Source organism: Sorex araneus, chromosome 2 (genome assembly GCF_027595985.1).
Source record: "Sorex araneus isolate mSorAra2 chromosome 2, mSorAra2.pri, whole genome shotgun sequence".
In the NCBI taxonomy this organism is placed as follows: Eukaryota; Metazoa; Chordata; class Mammalia; order Eulipotyphla; family Soricidae; genus Sorex; species Sorex araneus.
Window position 1 is genome coordinate 217,313,191 of NC_073303.1, and position 18,881 is coordinate 217,332,071.

The following is an 18,881-nucleotide window of genomic DNA, read 5'->3' on the forward strand; positions in this document are numbered from 1 at the left end:
ACTGTGGGTAGGGTGTTTGCCTTGCATGCACCTGGGTTTCTTCCTCAGCTTCCCATATGGTCCCCCGAGCACCGCCAGGAGTAATTCCTGAGTGCAGAGCCAGGAGTAACCCCTGAGCATTACCGAGTGTGACCCAAAAACAACAAAGTAAGTTATTAACCCTAAGGAACTACTTTGTAATTTACATGTAATCAAATATTGACTAAAAACGAACAAAAAGAAATTCCTGCCAATTCCTTATCTTTGAATTCTTCACTGGCACATGTATCACAGACATACTACGGTCTTTCAGCTCAGACATAGGCCAAGAGAGGTTTGTGTAGAACCAGTGGAAGATGCAGCCTCAGTTAAAGGGAATTCAGTAAGACTGACAATTTTTTCCTAATTCAAAACTCAGATATGTGGCCTGAATTGAGAATGGTTATCTGAAAATCTTGCGATAAAATTTTAATCTGATTGCACTATATATTTAATGGAGTATTTTTTCTGAAGCAAAAGGGGAAAACATATAACCAGGACTGTCCCCATAAAGGGATATCATCCCCAAAAGAACCGGGAGAGAGAAAGCTCTGATCAGAGAATGAACTGTTCCCAACTTCATTCTGAGTATGTTTTGATGATCTCAATAACTATTCTAAAATGAGACCTGTGCATTTTTTTTACCTTTAATGTATATATCAACAGTGGTCACCATCAACAAATTTCAGAGGTTTTATAATCAAATTTCAAATAATTGCAATAATAAAAACAAACCACTAATTAAATAAAAACACAATTCTTTTAAACAATAGTATAGAAAATACCCAAAAAAATGTAATTTATTTGCCTAATTCATCAGAGTTAGCTACAAAGATACATTTTTGCCTTGGAGTTTAAGGCCATTTCATTTTCTCTTATCAGTTACCGTTTCTGATGCTAGAATCACTATCTTCTGTTCCAGCTGCATTTGTTCAAACTTTATATATTTATCCGCTTTACGACCATATTTTCTTCATAATCATTGAACTTCTGTAAAATAAATATCACTGTCTTCATATATTTGAGTAATATCGATCACGGTTTTGAAAGTCCCTATGAGCATATCTTGCATAAGTTTTGTTATGCGGAATCCTTCCAAAAGGTTCGTGGTCATTGAAACAAGATTCAAAAACTTCATCCACAGCCTTCTGAGCTACTTCTCTGCTAACGTTTCTAACAGCCAGAATAGAAAGGATGGCTCGGTCTCGCACACACGTCTAAGGAGAAAGAAAAGTGGCTTTAAGTTCATGTGAAAATTTAATCATAAACTAGTATTTTTGCATTCTGTCAAAATCACAATTAAAATGAATTTCCTCAAGTATCATGCTGAGTGAAATGAGTCAAAAGGAGAGGGACAGATATAGAATGGCTGCATTCATTGGTGGTACATAAAAATATAGAGAGCGGAAGACTAATATCCATGGCCAGCGAAAGCAGCGGCTAGGAGGACTGGCCAATGTTGGAATTCACCACAAGTGTGCGAGGGGCGGAGGGTAGGTAAGATAGAGAAGGGACCAGTATGACAATAATAGCTGGAAATGATCACGCTGGAACAAGATCTGAGGGTTAAAAGTAGGTAAGGGGTATTCTTGATAACGTTTCAGTATCAATATTGCAAACCACAATGCCCAAAAGGAGGGAGAGAGGGAGGGAGGGAGAGAGAGAGAGAGAGAGAGAGAGAGAGAAAGAGAGAGAGAGAGAGAGAAGAAAAGCGCCTGCCATAGAGGCAGGGGGTGGGGGTGGGGGGATGGGAGGGAACCTAGGGACACTGGTGCTGGGAAATGTGCACTGGTGGAGGGATGGGTGTTTAACTACTCTATGACTGAAATCTAATCATAAACAGCTTTGTCAGGGACTACCTCACAGCGATTCAATTAAAAAGTAAAGGGGGCTGGAGCGAAAGCACAGCGGGTAGGGCGTTTGCCTTACACGTGGCCAACCCGGGTTCGAATCCCAGCATCCCATATGGTCCCCTGAGCACCGCCAGGGGTGATTCCTGAGTGCATGAACCAGGAGTGACCCCTGTGCATCGCTGGGTGTGACCCAAAAAGCCAAAAAAAAAAAAAAAGAAAAAAAAGAAAAAAAGTCCTCTAATTTCCTCAGATTGTTACATTATAGATCATGTTAGCCCAATTCAAACTACTCAGATATAATAAGCAAGACCGCTTCCATCTTCTCATCTTCATTAACAAAACCAGCATTCTCTGAAGTTCCAGGCAACGTCTGTAAAACAGTCCCTCCCAGTGTGAAACAGTACTTTAAAAAATTAAGCATTTATTTAAGAAATACGATTCTGGCTGAATTTTTAATGTCTACAACCTACATTTCGTATGCATGCTCTCTCAACTTTTCAGCTGAACAATACGAGATAACTTTTCCTTGAGAGGGAACTCTCCTTGCAGACTAATAGGAAATCACACTCCGCAAACACACCAAATCTCAGGTTGTGGAGATAGTACAGGAGTTTAAGGTGCTTGCCTTACAGGCAGCGCAACCCAGTTTGAACCCTGGCACCACACATGGTCCCCGAGCACCGCCATCAGGAGTGGCCCCTGAGCACAGAGCCAGGAGTAGTGCCTGAGCATTGCTGAGTATGGCCCAAATATACACATAATCTGAAAATGTCTTAATTTTTCAAAGAGGAAAAAAAAATACACATTTTTTTTCTAAGCGCTCTTTGCATGAGTTATCTCCCTGCGTGCTGAAAATGGGTAAATAATGGCTTCTCATTTATGCTCATTATTTGCATAATGCTCATTATGCAAACCATAATGCCCAAAACAGAGGGAGGGAGGGGGGGGAGAGAGAGAGAGAGAGAGAGAGAGAGAGAGAGAGAGAGAGAGAGAAGAAAAGAACCTACCAGAGAGGCAGGCTGCAGGGGTGAGGGGGTGGGGGGATACAGGGACACTGGTGGAGGGATGCATGTTGAATCATTGTATGACTATAACCCAATCACAAACAGCTTTGTAATTGTGTATCTCACAGTGATTCAATTAGTTAATTAATTTAATGAGGCTGGGGATATAGCTCAATAGTAAAGCACAGCCTTGCATGTGTATGATGTTCTCTGAGTTTGACCCACAGTACCACACAAAAAATAAAAATTCCTCTAAATAAGAAAAAGCGGGGCTGGAGAGATAGCACAGCGGGTAGGGCGTTTGCCTTGAACGCGGCCGACCCGGGTTCAAATCCCAGCATCCCATATGGTCCCCTGAGAACGGCCAGGGGCGATTCCTGAGTGCAGAGCCAGGAGTGGCCCCTGTGCATCGCCAGGTGTGACCCAAAAAGCAAAAAAAAAAAAAAAGAAAAAGCTATTTCCCTATAGAGATAATTTACAGACTATTATACAGTAATACTCTAGAATTTCATAGTATTCTAAATGCTCGAAGAATAAGAACCTGCCATTCTATTCCTCAAACAGCATTTAATCTATTTCTCAAAAAAATAACATTTAATCTTTTCTTCTTTTCTTTTTTTTTAATTAATTTATTTATTTTTTAATTAGCGAATTGCCGTGAGGGTACAGTTACAGATTTACACATTTTCATGCTTGTGTTTCCCTCACACAATGTTCGAGAGCCCATCCCTCCACCAGTGTCTATTCTCCACCACCAATGAACCCAGTATCCCTCCCACCCCCAATCCCATCCCCCCACCCCATCCCGCCTCTGTGACAGGGTATTCCTTTTGTTCTCTCTCTCCTTTTGGGTGTTGTGGTCTGCAATAGGGGTATTGAGTGGCCATCGTGTTCAGTCTCTAGTCTACTTTCAGCACGCATCACCCTCCCCGCGTGGAATCTCCATGCACATTTTCCTTGGTGTTCCCTTCTCTATCTTAGCTGCCTTTTTTCCCCAGCATGTGAGACCCGCTTCCAAGCCACGGAGCCAACCTCCTGGTCCTTATTTCTACTATTCTTGGATGCTAGTCTCCTACTCTGTTATTTTATATTCCACACATGAGTGCAATCTTTAAAAAATATTGAACTCTTCACGAGTTTGCGTGTCATCCTTGTGCAGGGGCTATGCTAATCTTCTCTGTATTGTTCCAATTTTAGGATACGTGCTGCCAAAGCGAGCACTAACATTCAATCTTTTCCTAACATCAGCTGACCACTAGATGGCTACAGGTCCTGTCGATCATTTGCTTTTTTCTGCACATTCCCAGCTTTATTTCACTCTGCCAGCAGGCACAGCAGATGCTCCTTAATGCACATATCAAGAACACTGAAACTCTCACCCGAAAGGACATATACACACACCTACGTTACTGCACCATTATTTACAATACCAAGATCTGAGAACAACTGGCGCGCCAAAAAACACCTGAGTGGATAAAGAAACTGTGGGACAGTTATAAAAACAATAAAATGGTCTTCTAGTATTCAATTATGAAAACATGAGATCTTTCAGTTCGCTGCACCTTGGGTGGAGCTTGATGGGGTCATCCTAAGTGAAGTAAGTTAAAAAGAAAAAAGGCAGATACTAGATGATCATGCTCACAGGTGGAGTATAAGTCAACAAAGCAAGGGAACAGAAACATTGCAAAGAAATACATCCTGAGAAATTGCCAACGAACTGCGAATGGGGAAAGCTAGGGCCCTCGGATAACGGCAGAGGGATAATGACACTCTGGTGGGCGTACAACGTAGTAGCATTGCAAGTCATCGTCATCATCATCATCATCATCATCATCATCATCATCATCCCATTGATCGTTGATTTTCTCGAGCAGTCTCAGTAACGTCTCCATTCGTCCTAGCCCTGAGATTTTAGCAGCCTCTCTTTACTCATCCTTCCCAACAGTGCCACACTGGAGGCTCTTTCAGGGTCAGGGGAATGAGACCCAGCATTGTTGCTGGTTTTGGCGTATGAACACGCCATGGGGAGCTTGCCAGGCTCTCCCAGGCGGGCAGGAAACTCTCGGTCGCTTGCCAGGTTCTCCGAGAGGGAGAAGTAGGCTATCAGATGTCCTGGCTATCCCCCAGTATTGCAAATATAGACAATAATATCAATACTACTGAAAATCATGATACTTCAACAAAAATAACTGCGTAGAAAAATTACAGTCATCATAATTGTCATTATAGTAAATTACTGTATAATAAATACAATAGTTATAATATATTCTATCACTACAATACCAGTGCTCTTCCACCCAAATAACATCAACACTGATCTTTATTAAACAGAGTGGCAGAAGGCTTATGCCTGGCCCGGGTTCAGTCACCAGCATGTACCAGATGGCCTCCTACATCAAGCCCCAGAACTGAACCAACCGGAATGACCCCCATGCCCTCTGAGCATGACTTGAGAAATCAAAAATAAAACATGGACACGGAGTCCCTTGGTTATTGTGGGCAAAACTGCTTACACCGTCAGTTCATCGGTTCTACCCTACACTTCCTCTCCCACCCTCTATCTATCACAGATCTTCAACGCTTTCTGGCAGGATCTGGGCCAGAGAGACAGCACAGCGGGAAAGGCACTTGCCCTGCATGCATACTGCTAATTCAGGTTTGATGCCTGGCACCACAGATGGTCCCTGACGCCCCCAGTAGAGACCCCTCAGCACCGAGCCAGGAGTAAGCCTGGCTTCCTTCCGGGTGTGATCCGAAAACAAACAAAAACAGCTTTCCAGCAGAATCATCCTGCCTATTTCTTGCTTACGCCTTGCTTATACATTTCTTCTTAGCTCAGTCCATCATAAAAAAGACTGCCAATCCAAAGCTTTTTTTTTTTTAATCCCTTCATACAGCCTTTAAAAAATGCTCTAGGGGCTGGAGCCACAGCACCGTGGGTGGGGCGTTTGCCTTGCACACAGCCATAGCACAGTGGGTGGGGCGTTTGTGAAGAGCACACAACCCGGGTTCGATTCCCAGCATCCCATATGGTCCCCTGAGCACCTCCAGGAGTAATTCCTGAGCGCACGAGCCAGGAGTAACCCCTGTGCATCACCAGGTGTGACCAAAAAAGCAAAAGAAAAAAAATGCTCTGACACAGGGCAGAGCAATAATATAGCAGGAAGGAAGGGCATTTACCTTAATGTGGCCAAACCGGGTTTGATCACAGGCATCCCATATGGTCCCCTGAGCCCTGCCAGGAGCAATTTCTCAGTGCAGAAGCAGGAGCAACCCCCTGAGCATCACGGGGTGTGGCATAAAAACAAAAAAATAAAATAAAAAATAAAAGTGTTGTAACACAGCCAAAACTGTGCTGCAATGCAGTCTCTGTTTTGAGAGATATTTTTTTTGTCTCAAAAATAACACTGTAGAGGGTGGAGGGATAGCACAGTGGGTAGGATGTTTGCTTTGCACGGGGCCAACCCAGGTTCAATTCCCAGCATCCCATATGGTCCCCTGAGCACCGCCATGAGTGATTCCTGAGTGCAGAGCCAGTTGTAACCCCTGAGCATCGCCGGGTGTGACCCAAAAAGCCAAAAAATAATAACACTGTAGTTGGAGGCCACAGCAATAGTACGCCTTTCACGCAGCTGACCAGAGTTCAATCCCCGGTACCCGCCTCAAGCACCACTAGGAGTGATCCCTGAGCGCAGAGCCAGGAGTAAGCCCGGAGCACAGATGTGTGTGGTTCAAAAACAAAAACAAACAAATAAACAAAGAATAGCACTGTTATTTTCAAAATACAAACCCAGTACTGCTAGGATAAAAGCAAGATAAGCTGTGATTTTATTTGAACATCTATTCCCATCCAAAAAGTCCCAAGAATAAGACTGTAACTCTTCTCTCTATAACAATCTCTCATGCAGTAAGGGATAAGGATGCAGCTTAGAGAGGCATATACTTTACACGTAAAAGTACCTGGGTTCAATCCCCAACACCAAAACTCACAAACATCTTATCCACAGTTGTAAATTATCAGGTAAAACTAAATTTGACTTAATCAGTAAATACATTGTTTATTTACTCTATAAAAATACTGGATGTAAACAGCATATTTACCATTTGAGTCAAATTATTTACATATATGCAATTCTTTTCATAAAACAGGTGTTTTAAATTTCAAATATTGGATGTACTTCTCATTTCTTTATTTATTACTTTAACTCAGAGCACTCCTGAAAGCATGTGATTTCATCTGTTAATTTTTACCTGGTGGTGTTGTTTTAATCCAAAACGTAATCTGAATATTTCATTAATAAGTGAACAGTCTCCACTGAGGTTGGCGGCTCGAACCTATCACAGGAGAGAGGCAAACAGAAAGAAAGTGCTTACACTCTAAACATTTACAGCAACTCATATTTTTAAACTGCAGAAGAATATATAATTAGTGTGTTTTTTAAAAAACAGGTAAGACATATTTAAAATTATTTTCAACTCTATCATCTCAGAAAGTTCTTTTTTTTTTTTTTTTTTGCTTTTTGGGTCACACCCAGCGATGCTCAGGGGTTACTCCTGGCTTTGCACTCAGGAATTACTCCTGGCGGTGCTTGGGGGACCATATGGGATGCCGGGGATTGAACCCAGGTCGGCCGCGTGCAAGGCAAACGCCCTACCCACTGTACTATCGCTCTGGCCCCAATCTCAGAAAGTTCTTAAGAAAAAAATCGGACATCCACGATCTATGCTTGACAATGTCACATATGTTGAGCAGGGGGTATAACTGCTTACCGAAGGGAATTTTCAAAACTTTACAGTGCAGCATTACTGATGGGACTAATTTCTTCTATAACCAGAAGTCAGAGGGTTAGACTCCACCACTAAAGTCCATGCTCTCCATGCTATACAAACACTTCTAGAAATTACCAAAAGGATTTCAAGAAAGTATTCTCTTTTTTTCCCCTGCTTTTATTTTTGGGGCCACACCCAGCCACGCTCAGAGCTTACCACAGGCAGGGCTCAGGAGACCATACGCAGTGCTGGAGGCAGAACCCGGGTCTGTCATGTGCAAGACAAGTGCCTTGACGCCTGTACTATCTCTCCAGCCCCGTCAAAGATGAGCAAAATGAGTTTCAAATGTGAACTTAAAGCTAGATACATGACATTTGCCATATGAACGCCCCCAACACCAGGCTATATTGCTGAAACTCTCTTGGACCTTCCCATAAACCTAGGTAAATCATAACCTACATGGCCTTAAGTGCCCTATGAAAAATTAAGTAGTAGGAAGCTCAAAGAATCAAAAACAAGGGCCGGAGTGATAGCACAGCAGAGAGGGCATTTGCTTTACACACAGCTGACCCGGGTTTGATTCCCAGCATCCCATATGGTCCCCTGAGCAACGCCAGGGGTAATTCCTGAGTGCAAAGCCAGGAGTGACCCCTGTGCATTACCGGGTGTGACCCAAAAAAAAAAAAAAACAAGGACATCTCAAACTGGTCTTGCTATGATTAGGAAATATTTTCTGATTTACTGTACTTTTAAGGTAAAGTGCGGTCTTAATAGATAAAAGTCTTAGAAATATAACCAGAAATTCTACAACCAACCTCACCAATTTTTTTCAAACAGAATGACCCAGTTATGATTTCTACAATAATATAGTCCTGTTCCTCCTGACATCCAAGAGAGCTCTATTAAAGAGATCTATTAAAAAGAACTATTCTGGGGCCGGAGCGATAGCACAGCGGGTAGGGCGTTTGCCTTGCACGCGGCCGACCCGGGTTCGATCCCCGGCATCCCATATGGTCCCCCAAGCACCGCCAGGAGTAGTTCCTGAGTGCAAAGCCAGGAGTAACCCCTGAGCATCGCTGGGTGTGACCCAAAAAGCAAAAAAAAAAAAAAAAAAAAAAAAAAAAAGAACTATTCTACAAATCTACAAATAATATGACATGTAACTAGATGCATGTAATTAACTGTTTATTAATTTCAATGAAAGAAAAAAATCTAAGATATAAAATAAACATTTGATTGTTTTGGGTTTTTCGGGGGGGAGGGAGTGCACACAGCATGCCCAGGACTTACTACTGGCTCTGTGCTCAGGGATCATTCCTGGCGGTGCCTGGAGCACCATCTGGGGCACCAGATATTAAACCAGGTTGGTCACATGCAAGGCAAGCTCCTTAACCATGTACTCCTAGCTCTCCAATGCGCAATTCTGAATTTTTGGATATTTTTTGTTAGCCTTTCAGCAGGTTGAAATCTGCAATTAATGAAATACATATCTCTCTAGGGCCAGAGATATACATGTATATTTTTAAGAGCAATCCAAAGGGCTTAATAATATATATATATATATATATATATATATATACATACATATATATATATATAGAGAGAGAGAGAGAGATATGTTAAATTTTGATTTTGTTTTTTTGGATTCTTTTTTTTGGTTTTTGTGGTGTTTTTTTTTTTTTTTGCTTTTTTTGGGTCACACCTGGTGATGCACAGGGGTTACTCCTGGCTTTGCACTGAGGAATTATTCCTGGCGGTGCTCAGGGGATCATATGGGATGCCGGGGACTCGAACCCGGGTCGGCTTCGTGTAAGGCAAACGCCCTACCCGCTGTGCTATTGCTCCAGCCCCTTTATGTTAAATTTTGGAGACTACATGTTTTACTCTAGACCAAGCAAGGAATTTCACCTACATTCGCAGCACGGCAAATCAGCAAGGACCCTGGATGTAATTCTTACTATCACTTACTACCCCTAAGACCTAAACAACTACGCCATGTTCCACATATATAAAACAGGGATTACAGAATGGATCGTTAGGAAGAGTAAAATCAGAGTCCTCAGTAAATGTTAAATATTAACTAATAGTTATTAACTAATTATTTGCACTGTCATCCCATTGTTCATCGATTTGCTCGAGCGGGCACCAGTAACGTCTCCATTGTGAGACTTGTTACTGTTTTTGGCATACCGAATACACTACGGAGAGCTTGCCAGGCTCTGCCGTGCGGGCTGGATACTCTCGGTAGCTTGCCGGGCTCCCCGAGAGGTGCGGAGGAATCAAACCTGGGTCAGCTGTGTGCAAGGCAAACTCCCTACCTGCTGTGCTATCGCTCCAGTCCTTGTAAGTATAGTCATATTTATTAGGATTTAATGGTTATACTTAAAGACAATTCTAAGATACTTTTAAACTCTCGTATCTCAAAAATTATATTCAGCAAAGTGAACAAGAGTGACATGGAAGTATGACAGTAAGAAAAGGGATACGGGGCTGGAGCGATAGCACAGCGGGTAAGGCATTTGTCTTGCACGCAGCCAACTCGGGTCCGATTCCCAGCATCCCATAGGGTCCCCTGAGCACCATCAGGAGTAATTTCTGATGCAGAGCCAGGAATAACCCCTGTGCATCACCAGGTGTGACCCCCCCCAAAAAAAGATACATTTAAATAAATTATACTTGAATAAATGCTCAAACTGAATGTTCTGGGGGAACAAACGTTACTGCCACAATAACACTCACCTCTGAGCAGGCCAAATGTCTGACGTTGGTAAACCAGTCAACGTGGGCACGACAGTGATCAAAGGCATGAATGAGCTCGTGGGTCACCACTCTGTTCATGTGAGCCTGACTCCCGATATTATTCTGGCACAAAACAATCTACAAGATACAAAGACACAAAGGTAAAAGAAAGTCACAGTTATTTCTAAACTTGACTCTCATTGCTCATATATTTCATCTTCTCGCACAAAAGGGAAGGCGGTTTCACATGGTCCCTACGGTCCCTATTCTCCACCAACCCTCTCCCAGCCCCCGCCCCCACCCATCTATCAAAGGTTCTACCTATGCCTGCTCCACTAAGTCTTCCCCAGTGTCGAACTTCTCCTTTCTCTTCTCTTTGAGCTCATAGCACTGACAGATGTCTGTTCATATACCTGCCTGGTGAATGTACCAATCGGTCTTAGACTTTATGACACTATAATAAAAAGGGGTGGACATTGAAATGAAGCCGGCAGATTGAAATTCCAGTCCCACTCCATACTAACTCGGTGACCATTGAGAAAGTTTCTTAATAGCGTGTCTTATTTTCTCAACAATGGAAAACAGGGAGTACCTACCTTATTGTTAGAATTAAGGGAGCCCCTAGAATTAAGCGAGACCAAATCAAAATGATTATTTAAGATTTTTATTCTTATTAGCGATTAGTCAATCGGCAACTAATGGGACAGTACAAATTTTAATTTAAGTGAGAGTTCCCAACTGTTTAACACAGCTAAAAGGCCTAGCAGATCTCTACAAAGTCCTTCATCCCCAAAGAGTCGCGTACAAATTCTTTTCCAGTGCACGCGGGACATTCTCCATGACAGAACACATGCAAGGTCAACAAGCATCACTGCATAAAATCAAGATAATGTTGGTGGGAAGTTGTAATGGTGTAATGGTGCTGGGATTGGTATTGAAATACTGAAAGTAATCAATTACTGTGAACAACTTTATGGAAAATCACTGTATCACTGGCATCGGCACCAGTAACTTCTCTATTATACTCAGCCCTGAGATTTTAGCAACTTCTTCTTCCTCATCTTTCCCAATGATTGGAAGCTCTTTCGGGGTCAGGGGAATGAGACCTATCATTATTGGTTCTGGCATATCGAATATGCCACAGGGAGAGTGCCAGGCTCTGCCATGCAGGCAGAATACTCTTAGTAGCTTGCCGGGCTCTCCGAGAGGCATGAATATAATTGTTATTGTATTTGGGATATGAATACGCCACGGGGAGCTTGCCAGGCTCCCCCAAGCGGGCAACAGACTCTCGAGGTAGCTTGTCAGGTTCTCTGAGAGGGAGAACAAGGCTATCAGAAGTCACTTCCAGGAGCTTGGTTTTATAGTCTCTAGATGTTAGCTATTGATGGGATTACACAGCGCCAGGGGCAGTGCAATTTATTTATATGAAAAATAAAATTTTTAAAAATTAAAAACTAAAAAGAAATCAAACTTGCTCTTCAGCCCCATGTTCTCATTTAAACAAGTATCTCTCCACGTCTCTTTGCTGGCTTGCTTCCTGGTTTGCTGCTCAAGTTCATGCTCTCCCTTGAACGTGGATCTTACTTGCTTACCCCTGTGATTTTTGCCTGTAGCTTTTTTCCACTCTGGAGAAGCCCACATTCTCTCTTGAATATGTATTTGCTCTCTTTCTGTCCCCTCACATCTTTCTAAGTAAGTTTTGGTCAATAAAAACAATCTCTGGAGCGATAGCACAGCGGGTAGGGTGTTTGCCTTGCACGCGGCCGACCCAGGTTCGATTCCCAGCATCCCATATGGTCCTCAGAGTGCCGCCAGGGCTAATTCCTGAGTGCAGAGCCAGGAGTGACCCCTGTGCATCACCAGGTGTGACCCAAAATGCAAAAAAAAAAAAAAGAAAAAAGAAAAAGAAAAAAGAAGACAGTATTCATATAAACTATTCTCTCAAAGATGCTTTGAAAACGGAAATTAATGACAAAGAGAAACTGGGAAAATAACTCAAACACTTGGAAATTAATTTTTTTTAATAAAAAAAAGGATTTTCTGAATTTAAGGAAAAAGGAGACCAATCTAAAAATGGAATATCTGAAAATAGAAGAGAATAAAATGGAGATAGATAGTAAATGAAGCAACAAGTGGCCAAACGCAACAGAACTGGAAAGTTGGTCTACAGAACTGAGCGTCCCCTGCACCTTAGACAGAGGAGCTTTGAGACTACACGGCTCACCAGTTCCTGTCCTGTTTCTCTATAACCCTCATTCATTCCTGCACTCTTGCTTAGCAAGACACACATGACTTGTGCCTTCCCAAAACAACCTTTGATCATGATACGCTGCTATGTACAAAAGTCTCTATCTTCCTCTGCCACAAAGAGGCTTTAAAATTCTCAAACCTAATGCTCACTTCAGCAGCACATATTCTAAAATTGGGACGATACAGAGAAGATTAGCATGGCCTCTGCACAATTTGACATGCAAGTTCATGAAGTGTTTCATATTTTTTTTGTATATGTATGTACACACACTGGAAAAATAGAACAATATCCAGCAAGGAATATTCCACTTGAAACAGATATTTTGAATACCTAACTAACCTTTTTTTTTTTTTAATTTTTATTCTTGTATAGAATCACCATGTGGAAAGTTACAAAGCTTTCAGGTTTAAGTCTCAGTTATACAATGCTCGAATACCCATCCCTTCACCAGTGCACATATTCCACCACCAAGAATCACAGTATACCTCCCTCCCTACCCCCACCTCCCCAGCCCCCCACCCCGCATGTGTAACTGATAAATTTCGAAGTGTTTCATATTTTTAAAAAAGGGAATGCCCTGCCACAGAGGTGGGGCAGGAGGGTGGGGGTGGTGGGAGGGATACTGGAGTCATCGGTGGTGGAGAATGGGCACTGGTGGAGGGATGGGTACTCAATCATTGTATGACTGAAACACAAGCACGAAAAGTTGTAAGTCTGTAACTGTACCTCACAATGATTCACTAATAAAAAATTTAATTATAAAAAATAATAATAATAAATAAATAAAATTCTCAAATCTAATCTGTCGGCATCTGTTAGTCAACTATATCACTGTACCATTGGTAACCATTTATCTGCCCGTACTCACAAAAAGTTTGACCTATTTAGGGGCTAGAGTGATAATACCATGGATGAGGAATTTGCCTTGCATGAGGCCAGCCCAAGTTCAGTCCCCGGCAAGCCCTATCAGGAGTGATCCCTGAGCACAGAGCCAGGAGTAACCTCTGAGTACTGCTGGTAGTGCCCCCCTCAAAAAAAAAAAATAAAGTTTGACCTTACTCAAATTTTGTAATTTGTCTATATCCATGTCCTCTCATAAAATGTAAGATTCATAAAAGGACCATATTTTTAATCCAATACCATCTACCAAAGGAATGCCCAGCATATAGAAGATGATCAGTAAGTACCAAGAGAGAAAATTACATGAAAGAATACAACTTAGCAAAAATGTCCACTTGAGGGGCGAGGTAAGGCATTTGCCTTGTATGCAGCCTCTGTGGCCCACCCTAATTTGATCCCTGGCACCACATATGATTCCCCCAGCATCACTAAGGGTTGTTCCTGAGCACAGTGCAAGAAATAGCCCCTGAGCACCTAGGGATATGGTCAAAAACCTCCCCCCACCAAAATAAAAGAAAAATCCTACCTGAGAAGTTGAAGCATCAAAACCTCCACTGACATTTCCATTACAGTCTTCACATGAAAAGTGCCTTTCTCTGTTCACTTCACTAAAGAAATTAGAGACAACATCCAGAATTAGCACCTGGCATGGACATCAGCCCTGGGTCCTGAGTCAGAAGACCCACATCACTTAATCCCGCGCCACTAACACGAAAGAAACACTGGCAAAGCTCCGAGTCAAGACTCAGATTCTTGGGGGCCAGAGCACAGCGAATAGGGCGTTTGCCTTGCACGCGGCCGACCAGGGTTCGACTCCCAGCATCCCATAGGGTCCCCCGAGCACTGCCAGGAGTGATTCCTGAGTGCATGAGCCAGGAGTAACCCTGTGCATCGCCGGGTGTGACCCAAAAAAAAAAAAAAAGACTCAGATTCTTTTTTTTTTTTTTTTTTTTTTTTTTTGCTTTTTGGGTCACACCTGGCGATGCACAGTGGTTACTCCTGGCTCTGCACTCAGGAATTACCCCTGGCCGTGCTCAGGGGACCATATGGGATGCTGGGATTTGAACCCGGGTAGGCCACGTGCAAGGCAAACGCCCTCCCCGCTGTGCTATCTCTCCAGCCCCAAGACTCAGATTCTTTTATCTGCAAAACTGATAGTAATTCAGAGTCGACAGCTTGATTCCACAAGGCATTTGGTAAACTGATTGAAATCATACTGAAACTAGGCTGGAATTCCTGCCTGTCATCCAGAATGTTAAGGGATCCCAGAAGTTACTTCCTCTCAGTCCCTTGAAGGAAGTTAAGCCATCCCTAGATGACACCGATGTGGCAGCTGTGAATTCTTATCCATCACTGACAATGCTGAGGCTGAGGTAGTGAAAAAGTTAAGTTTGGTAATTACTTACAAGAAATATTTTTTAGTATTGTCTTTACTAAAGCGATAGCACAGCGGGTAGGGCGTTTGCCTTGCACGCAGCCGACCCGGGTTCGATTCCTCTGCCCCTCTCGGAGAGCCTGGCAAGCTACCGAGAGTATCTCGCCCTCATGGAATGAGCCGTGGCACATTTGATATGCCAAAAACAGTAATAACAAGTCTCACAATGGAGACGTTACTGGTGCCCACTCAAGCAAATTGATGAGCAACGGGATGACAGTGACAGTGACTATCTTTACTAAGTCCCTAGGTGAATGGTAGTATTAGGGATTTAGTAATCCAGAGCAGAGATGTCCCAAAGAGGATAAGGGCTGCCTGGAGAAAATGCAGCCAATAACCATCACCTACATTTAGAAAGAGCTTTTCCATAGCCAGAAATGAAAATCTTAAGTAATTTCAATTTTTGAGATTTTGTATTTCAGCAACCAGGATATTCAGCGTACTTCAAGAAGACTTACCATCCAGTGTGTTTCATGGCATCAAGGAGAAGTTTGACGTATGGATCTAGAAAGACACGGGTTCGATTAAGTATGCTAATTTGGAAAAAGCAACACCAGTTAAATTATCCAAGTGGCAGTATAGAAGATACATTATCCAGAAGTAACTCAGACATCTCAATGAAGTAATATTACTTAAAACTAATAAAAAATAAATAAACCATTATAAAGGCCTAAATTCACATAAGGGCTAGAGAGATAAACAGTATCATGGTAAGGTACATGTCTTACATGCAACCAAACCCTGGTTGGATCCATGGCATCACATATGGTTCCCAAGCACCACCAGAAGTGACCCATGAACTCAGGGTCAGGATTGATTCTTAAGCACCACCAGAGGTGCACCAAAGCCCTCCCCCCAAAAAATAAAAAGTATTACAAGTTAATAAGCACTGAAATGTATATACTTCTTCTCTGTCTTCTCATTTACTGGTGAGGGGAAGGAGGAGGGCACAGGGATATGGTTCCTCGTGTCCAGCAGGGGGTGTGGGGGATGCAGAATAACCATGATCTGCCCCTACCCTGAGCTGGGGGTAGATTGAGACTCAAAAATAAATGAATAGGGTCCAGCTTCAGGACTGATCTCAGAGATGCTGGCAGCTGAGGTATCCCAGGAAGGCCAAGCAGCCACCAGGTCAAGATCACTGGACCGATAGCACAGTGGAGAGAGCATTTGCCTTGCACATGGCCGACCTGGGTTCGATTCCCAGCATCCCATAGGGTCCCCCGAGCACCGCCAGGAGTAATTCCTGAGTGCAGAGCCAGGAGCAACCCCTGTGCATCTCTGAGTATGACCCAAAAAGCAAAAAAAAAAAAAAAAAGAGTGTAAATGTCTTAAGAGTGTAAAAATTAAAACTGGGGCCATAGAGAAAGTATAGCTGGTAAGGCATTTACTGTGCATGCTGCCAACCCAGGTTCGATTCCTGGCACCTCATATGGTCCCCTGAGCCCACCAGGAGTGATTTCTGAGAGCAAAGCCAGGAGTAAGTCCTGAGCACAGCTGGGTGTGGCCTTTAAAAAAGAAAAAGAGTGTAAACCATAAAATAATTATTGATACTATTTAGTGAACATATATTTCACCCACCTGCCCCAGGACGGGTAACCCACCCTCCTCACGGCCCATCTCCTCCACTGGAAGATCAGCTGCCCCGTACTCCGCCCCTCAGACTCAAAACATCTACTCCTCACAACCCTAAAGGAAGTGTTTTGGGGCTGGAGCAATAGCACAGCAGGTAGGGTGTTTGCCTTGCACGCGGCCGACCCAGGTTCAATTCCTAGCATCCCATAGGGTCCCCCAAGCACCGCCAGGGGTAATTCCTGAGTGCAGAGCCAGGAGTAAGCCCTGAGCATCGCTGGGTGTGACCCAAAAAGCAAAAAATAAAATAAAATAAAGGAAGTGTTTTTAGCCCTCATTGTCCTTCCCCCGCCCCAGCAAAAAGGCTAGAAGGGATCAGAAAATTAATAGCATTCCTTCCTCCACACTAACAATGACCAGAATTTAAATTCCTGTCCAAGTCTATGTTCTTTCCACTGTGGCCCGCTTCCAAACATCTTCAAGCCAACATCCTTACTCCTCTTTGTCTTTCCAGGGACCAGAACACAACCTCGGAGGCAATGAACGCTAGCAAAAAAATGTCGATGTCAACTTTCCCTCTGCCCTCCTTCCTCTCTCCGGCAATTTCCTAACAGGCACTGAAGGCTAGTACATCTTTGGGTAAGTGGGCATTTGAATGATGACTGAGTGATGGCTATGAAAAAGTATGAAACAATGAACTACAAGTAACCCTACCTTGGGACAAGTATGTTTAAGTGATTTTCCAGGCGCTCCTTGGCAAGACTCTATATAAGTCAAGGGGTGAGGAAATCTCTAATGCCATGTCCCTGGGTCTACAGAGAAAACGGATCCGCGGGTAGCTGGGTCTCTATTTAACCCACCAAAGTGGTCTTTATCTTTCGGGGGTCCTGTGGACTCTCTCTACCCAAAAAATGCACAGGATTCAGCTACTCAAAATTTCTCATTCGGTCCATTTCAAAGGGGTTCTACTCTCAGAATTTCATCTGTGTATGAAGGCTAAGGAAGGGGAGGTTTGTAACCCTGTTTGGCTCTTGCCAGCAGGAGGTATGCCTTAATCAAGGTGACTTTTGAAACTCCTGTCTCACCCGGACTCTAAAAGCCGCGCGTTGCTGTAGAATTTTCAAAGAATTTTCTGAGAATCTATCAGACTAGTGAGTGTGTGGGTGGGGGGGGTATAGGGAGGGGGAAAGACGGGGGCTGGGGGGAGGCAAACTCCTGGCCCGATCCTTTGCTCCTTCTAAAATCAGGGGACTGAACCAAAGCGGGCAGGGCGCTTGCCTTGCACCCAGCGAACCCAAGTTCGAGCCCCGGCACCCCCAACGGCCCCCGGAGTCCGCCCCCAGGGACCCCCGAGCAAAAGAGGCAGGAGTGAGCCCTGATCAGCACCGCGGGATGTGGCCCCAAGACAAAAGCAACCCTGGGGCCTCGGGGCCGGCCGGAAAGCCGATGCCCAGCACGCCGCCCCGCTCCGGCCCTTCCTTCCCCGGCCGCTGCCGCCACACTCCAGCCTGCGCGCCCCCAGCGCCGGGCCCCCGCGCCTACTTGTCCGCAGCGTCTGCAGGAGCATGAGCTGGCACTTCTGGTGGTTGGAGAAGAAGCTGGAGAGGAACCCTGGCGGGGGGTGCCCGCGGGCCTGCCGCTCGGGGAACACTTGGCAGCCGACGTGCTGCTGCTGCTGCTGCTGCTCCGGGCCCTGGCCGCGCCCCCCGGGTTCCCCAGACATGCCGACCACCGGCCCCGCCACTGGCCCCTCCCGCCCGCCGCCGCCCAGGGGGGACGCGGAAAGGTGAGGGCCCTTCCGCCAACGCCACGGCTGGGGCCCGCCCTCCGCTAGGCCCACCCCGCGCGGGGCGGAGCTGAGGACGTTGGGCGGGAGGACCCTCCGAGCAGGACTGAGGCCGCGGGGCCGGGCCCGGGCTGGGGCGCGGGGCGGCGCGGGGTGCAGGGGGTTGGCGGGGCGGAGTGAGCGGAGAGAAGGGCGGAGCGACAGGGTAGGAGGGCGGAGCTCCAGGTAGGTAGGCGGGGTTATGGGACAGGAGAGCGAGGAGACAGGGTAGGAGGGCGGAGCTCCGGGGTAGGTGGGCGGGGTTATAGGACAGGAAGGCGGGGAGACAGTGTAGGAGGGCGGGGTGACAGGGTAGGAGGGCGGGGCTATAGTGTATGTGGGCGGGGCTATATGGTGGGTGGGCGGGGTCTCGTGACAGGTAGGCGGGGCTACAGGCAGAGGGGCGGAGTGAGCGGAGAGAAAGGCGGGGCAACAGGGTAAGGAGGGCGGGGCGACAGGGTAGGAGGGTAGGACTTGGTCAAGTTGATGACCATAAGTTCGAGGACGGGAG

At 44.8% G+C, this 18,881-nt stretch overlaps 1 protein-coding gene and 2 non-coding genes across 3 annotated transcripts; 1 reads left to right on the plus strand and 2 right to left on the minus strand.

Annotated features, from left to right (window-relative positions):
- Positions 1 to 793: 793 nt before the first annotated feature.
- ATP23 (ATP23 metallopeptidase and ATP synthase assembly factor homolog) lies at positions 794 to 18,492 on the minus strand. The gene is made up of 6 exons (XM_004601656.2): positions 18,088 to 18,492; positions 15,432 to 15,477; positions 14,065 to 14,146; positions 10,385 to 10,522; positions 7,127 to 7,210; positions 794 to 1,235 (listed from the first exon to the last, which is right to left on the minus strand). Exons 1-6 carry the CDS (start codon positions 18,266 to 18,268, stop codon positions 1,032 to 1,034), a joined length of 735 nt encoding a protein of 244 aa, XP_004601713.2. The 5' UTR covers positions 18,269 to 18,492; the 3' UTR covers positions 794 to 1,031.
- Positions 3,990 to 4,096, minus strand: LOC129402788 (U6 spliceosomal RNA). Its single transcript, XR_008628831.1, has one exon. It is a non-coding gene; the product is annotated as a U6 spliceosomal RNA (small nuclear RNA).
- On the plus strand, positions 12,780 to 12,885 carry LOC129402838 (U6 spliceosomal RNA). The gene has a single exon (XR_008628877.1). It is a non-coding gene; the product is annotated as a U6 spliceosomal RNA (small nuclear RNA).
- Positions 18,493 to 18,881: the final 389 nt, after the last annotated feature.

Coding starts and splice junctions, on each gene's coding strand:
- ATP23 (XM_004601656.2), bottom strand. CDS start 18,268: ATGTCTGGGGAACCCGGGGGGCGCGGCCAGGGCCCGGAGCAGCAGCAG. Junction 15,478..18,087: donor CCTGCAGACGCTGCGGACAA/GTAGGCGCGGGG, acceptor GTGTCTTTCTAG/ATCCATACGTCAAACTTCTC. Junction 10,523..14,064: donor TTGATGCTTCAACTTCTCAG/GTAGGATTTTTC, acceptor TGTATCTTGTAG/ATTGTTTTGTGCCAGAATAA.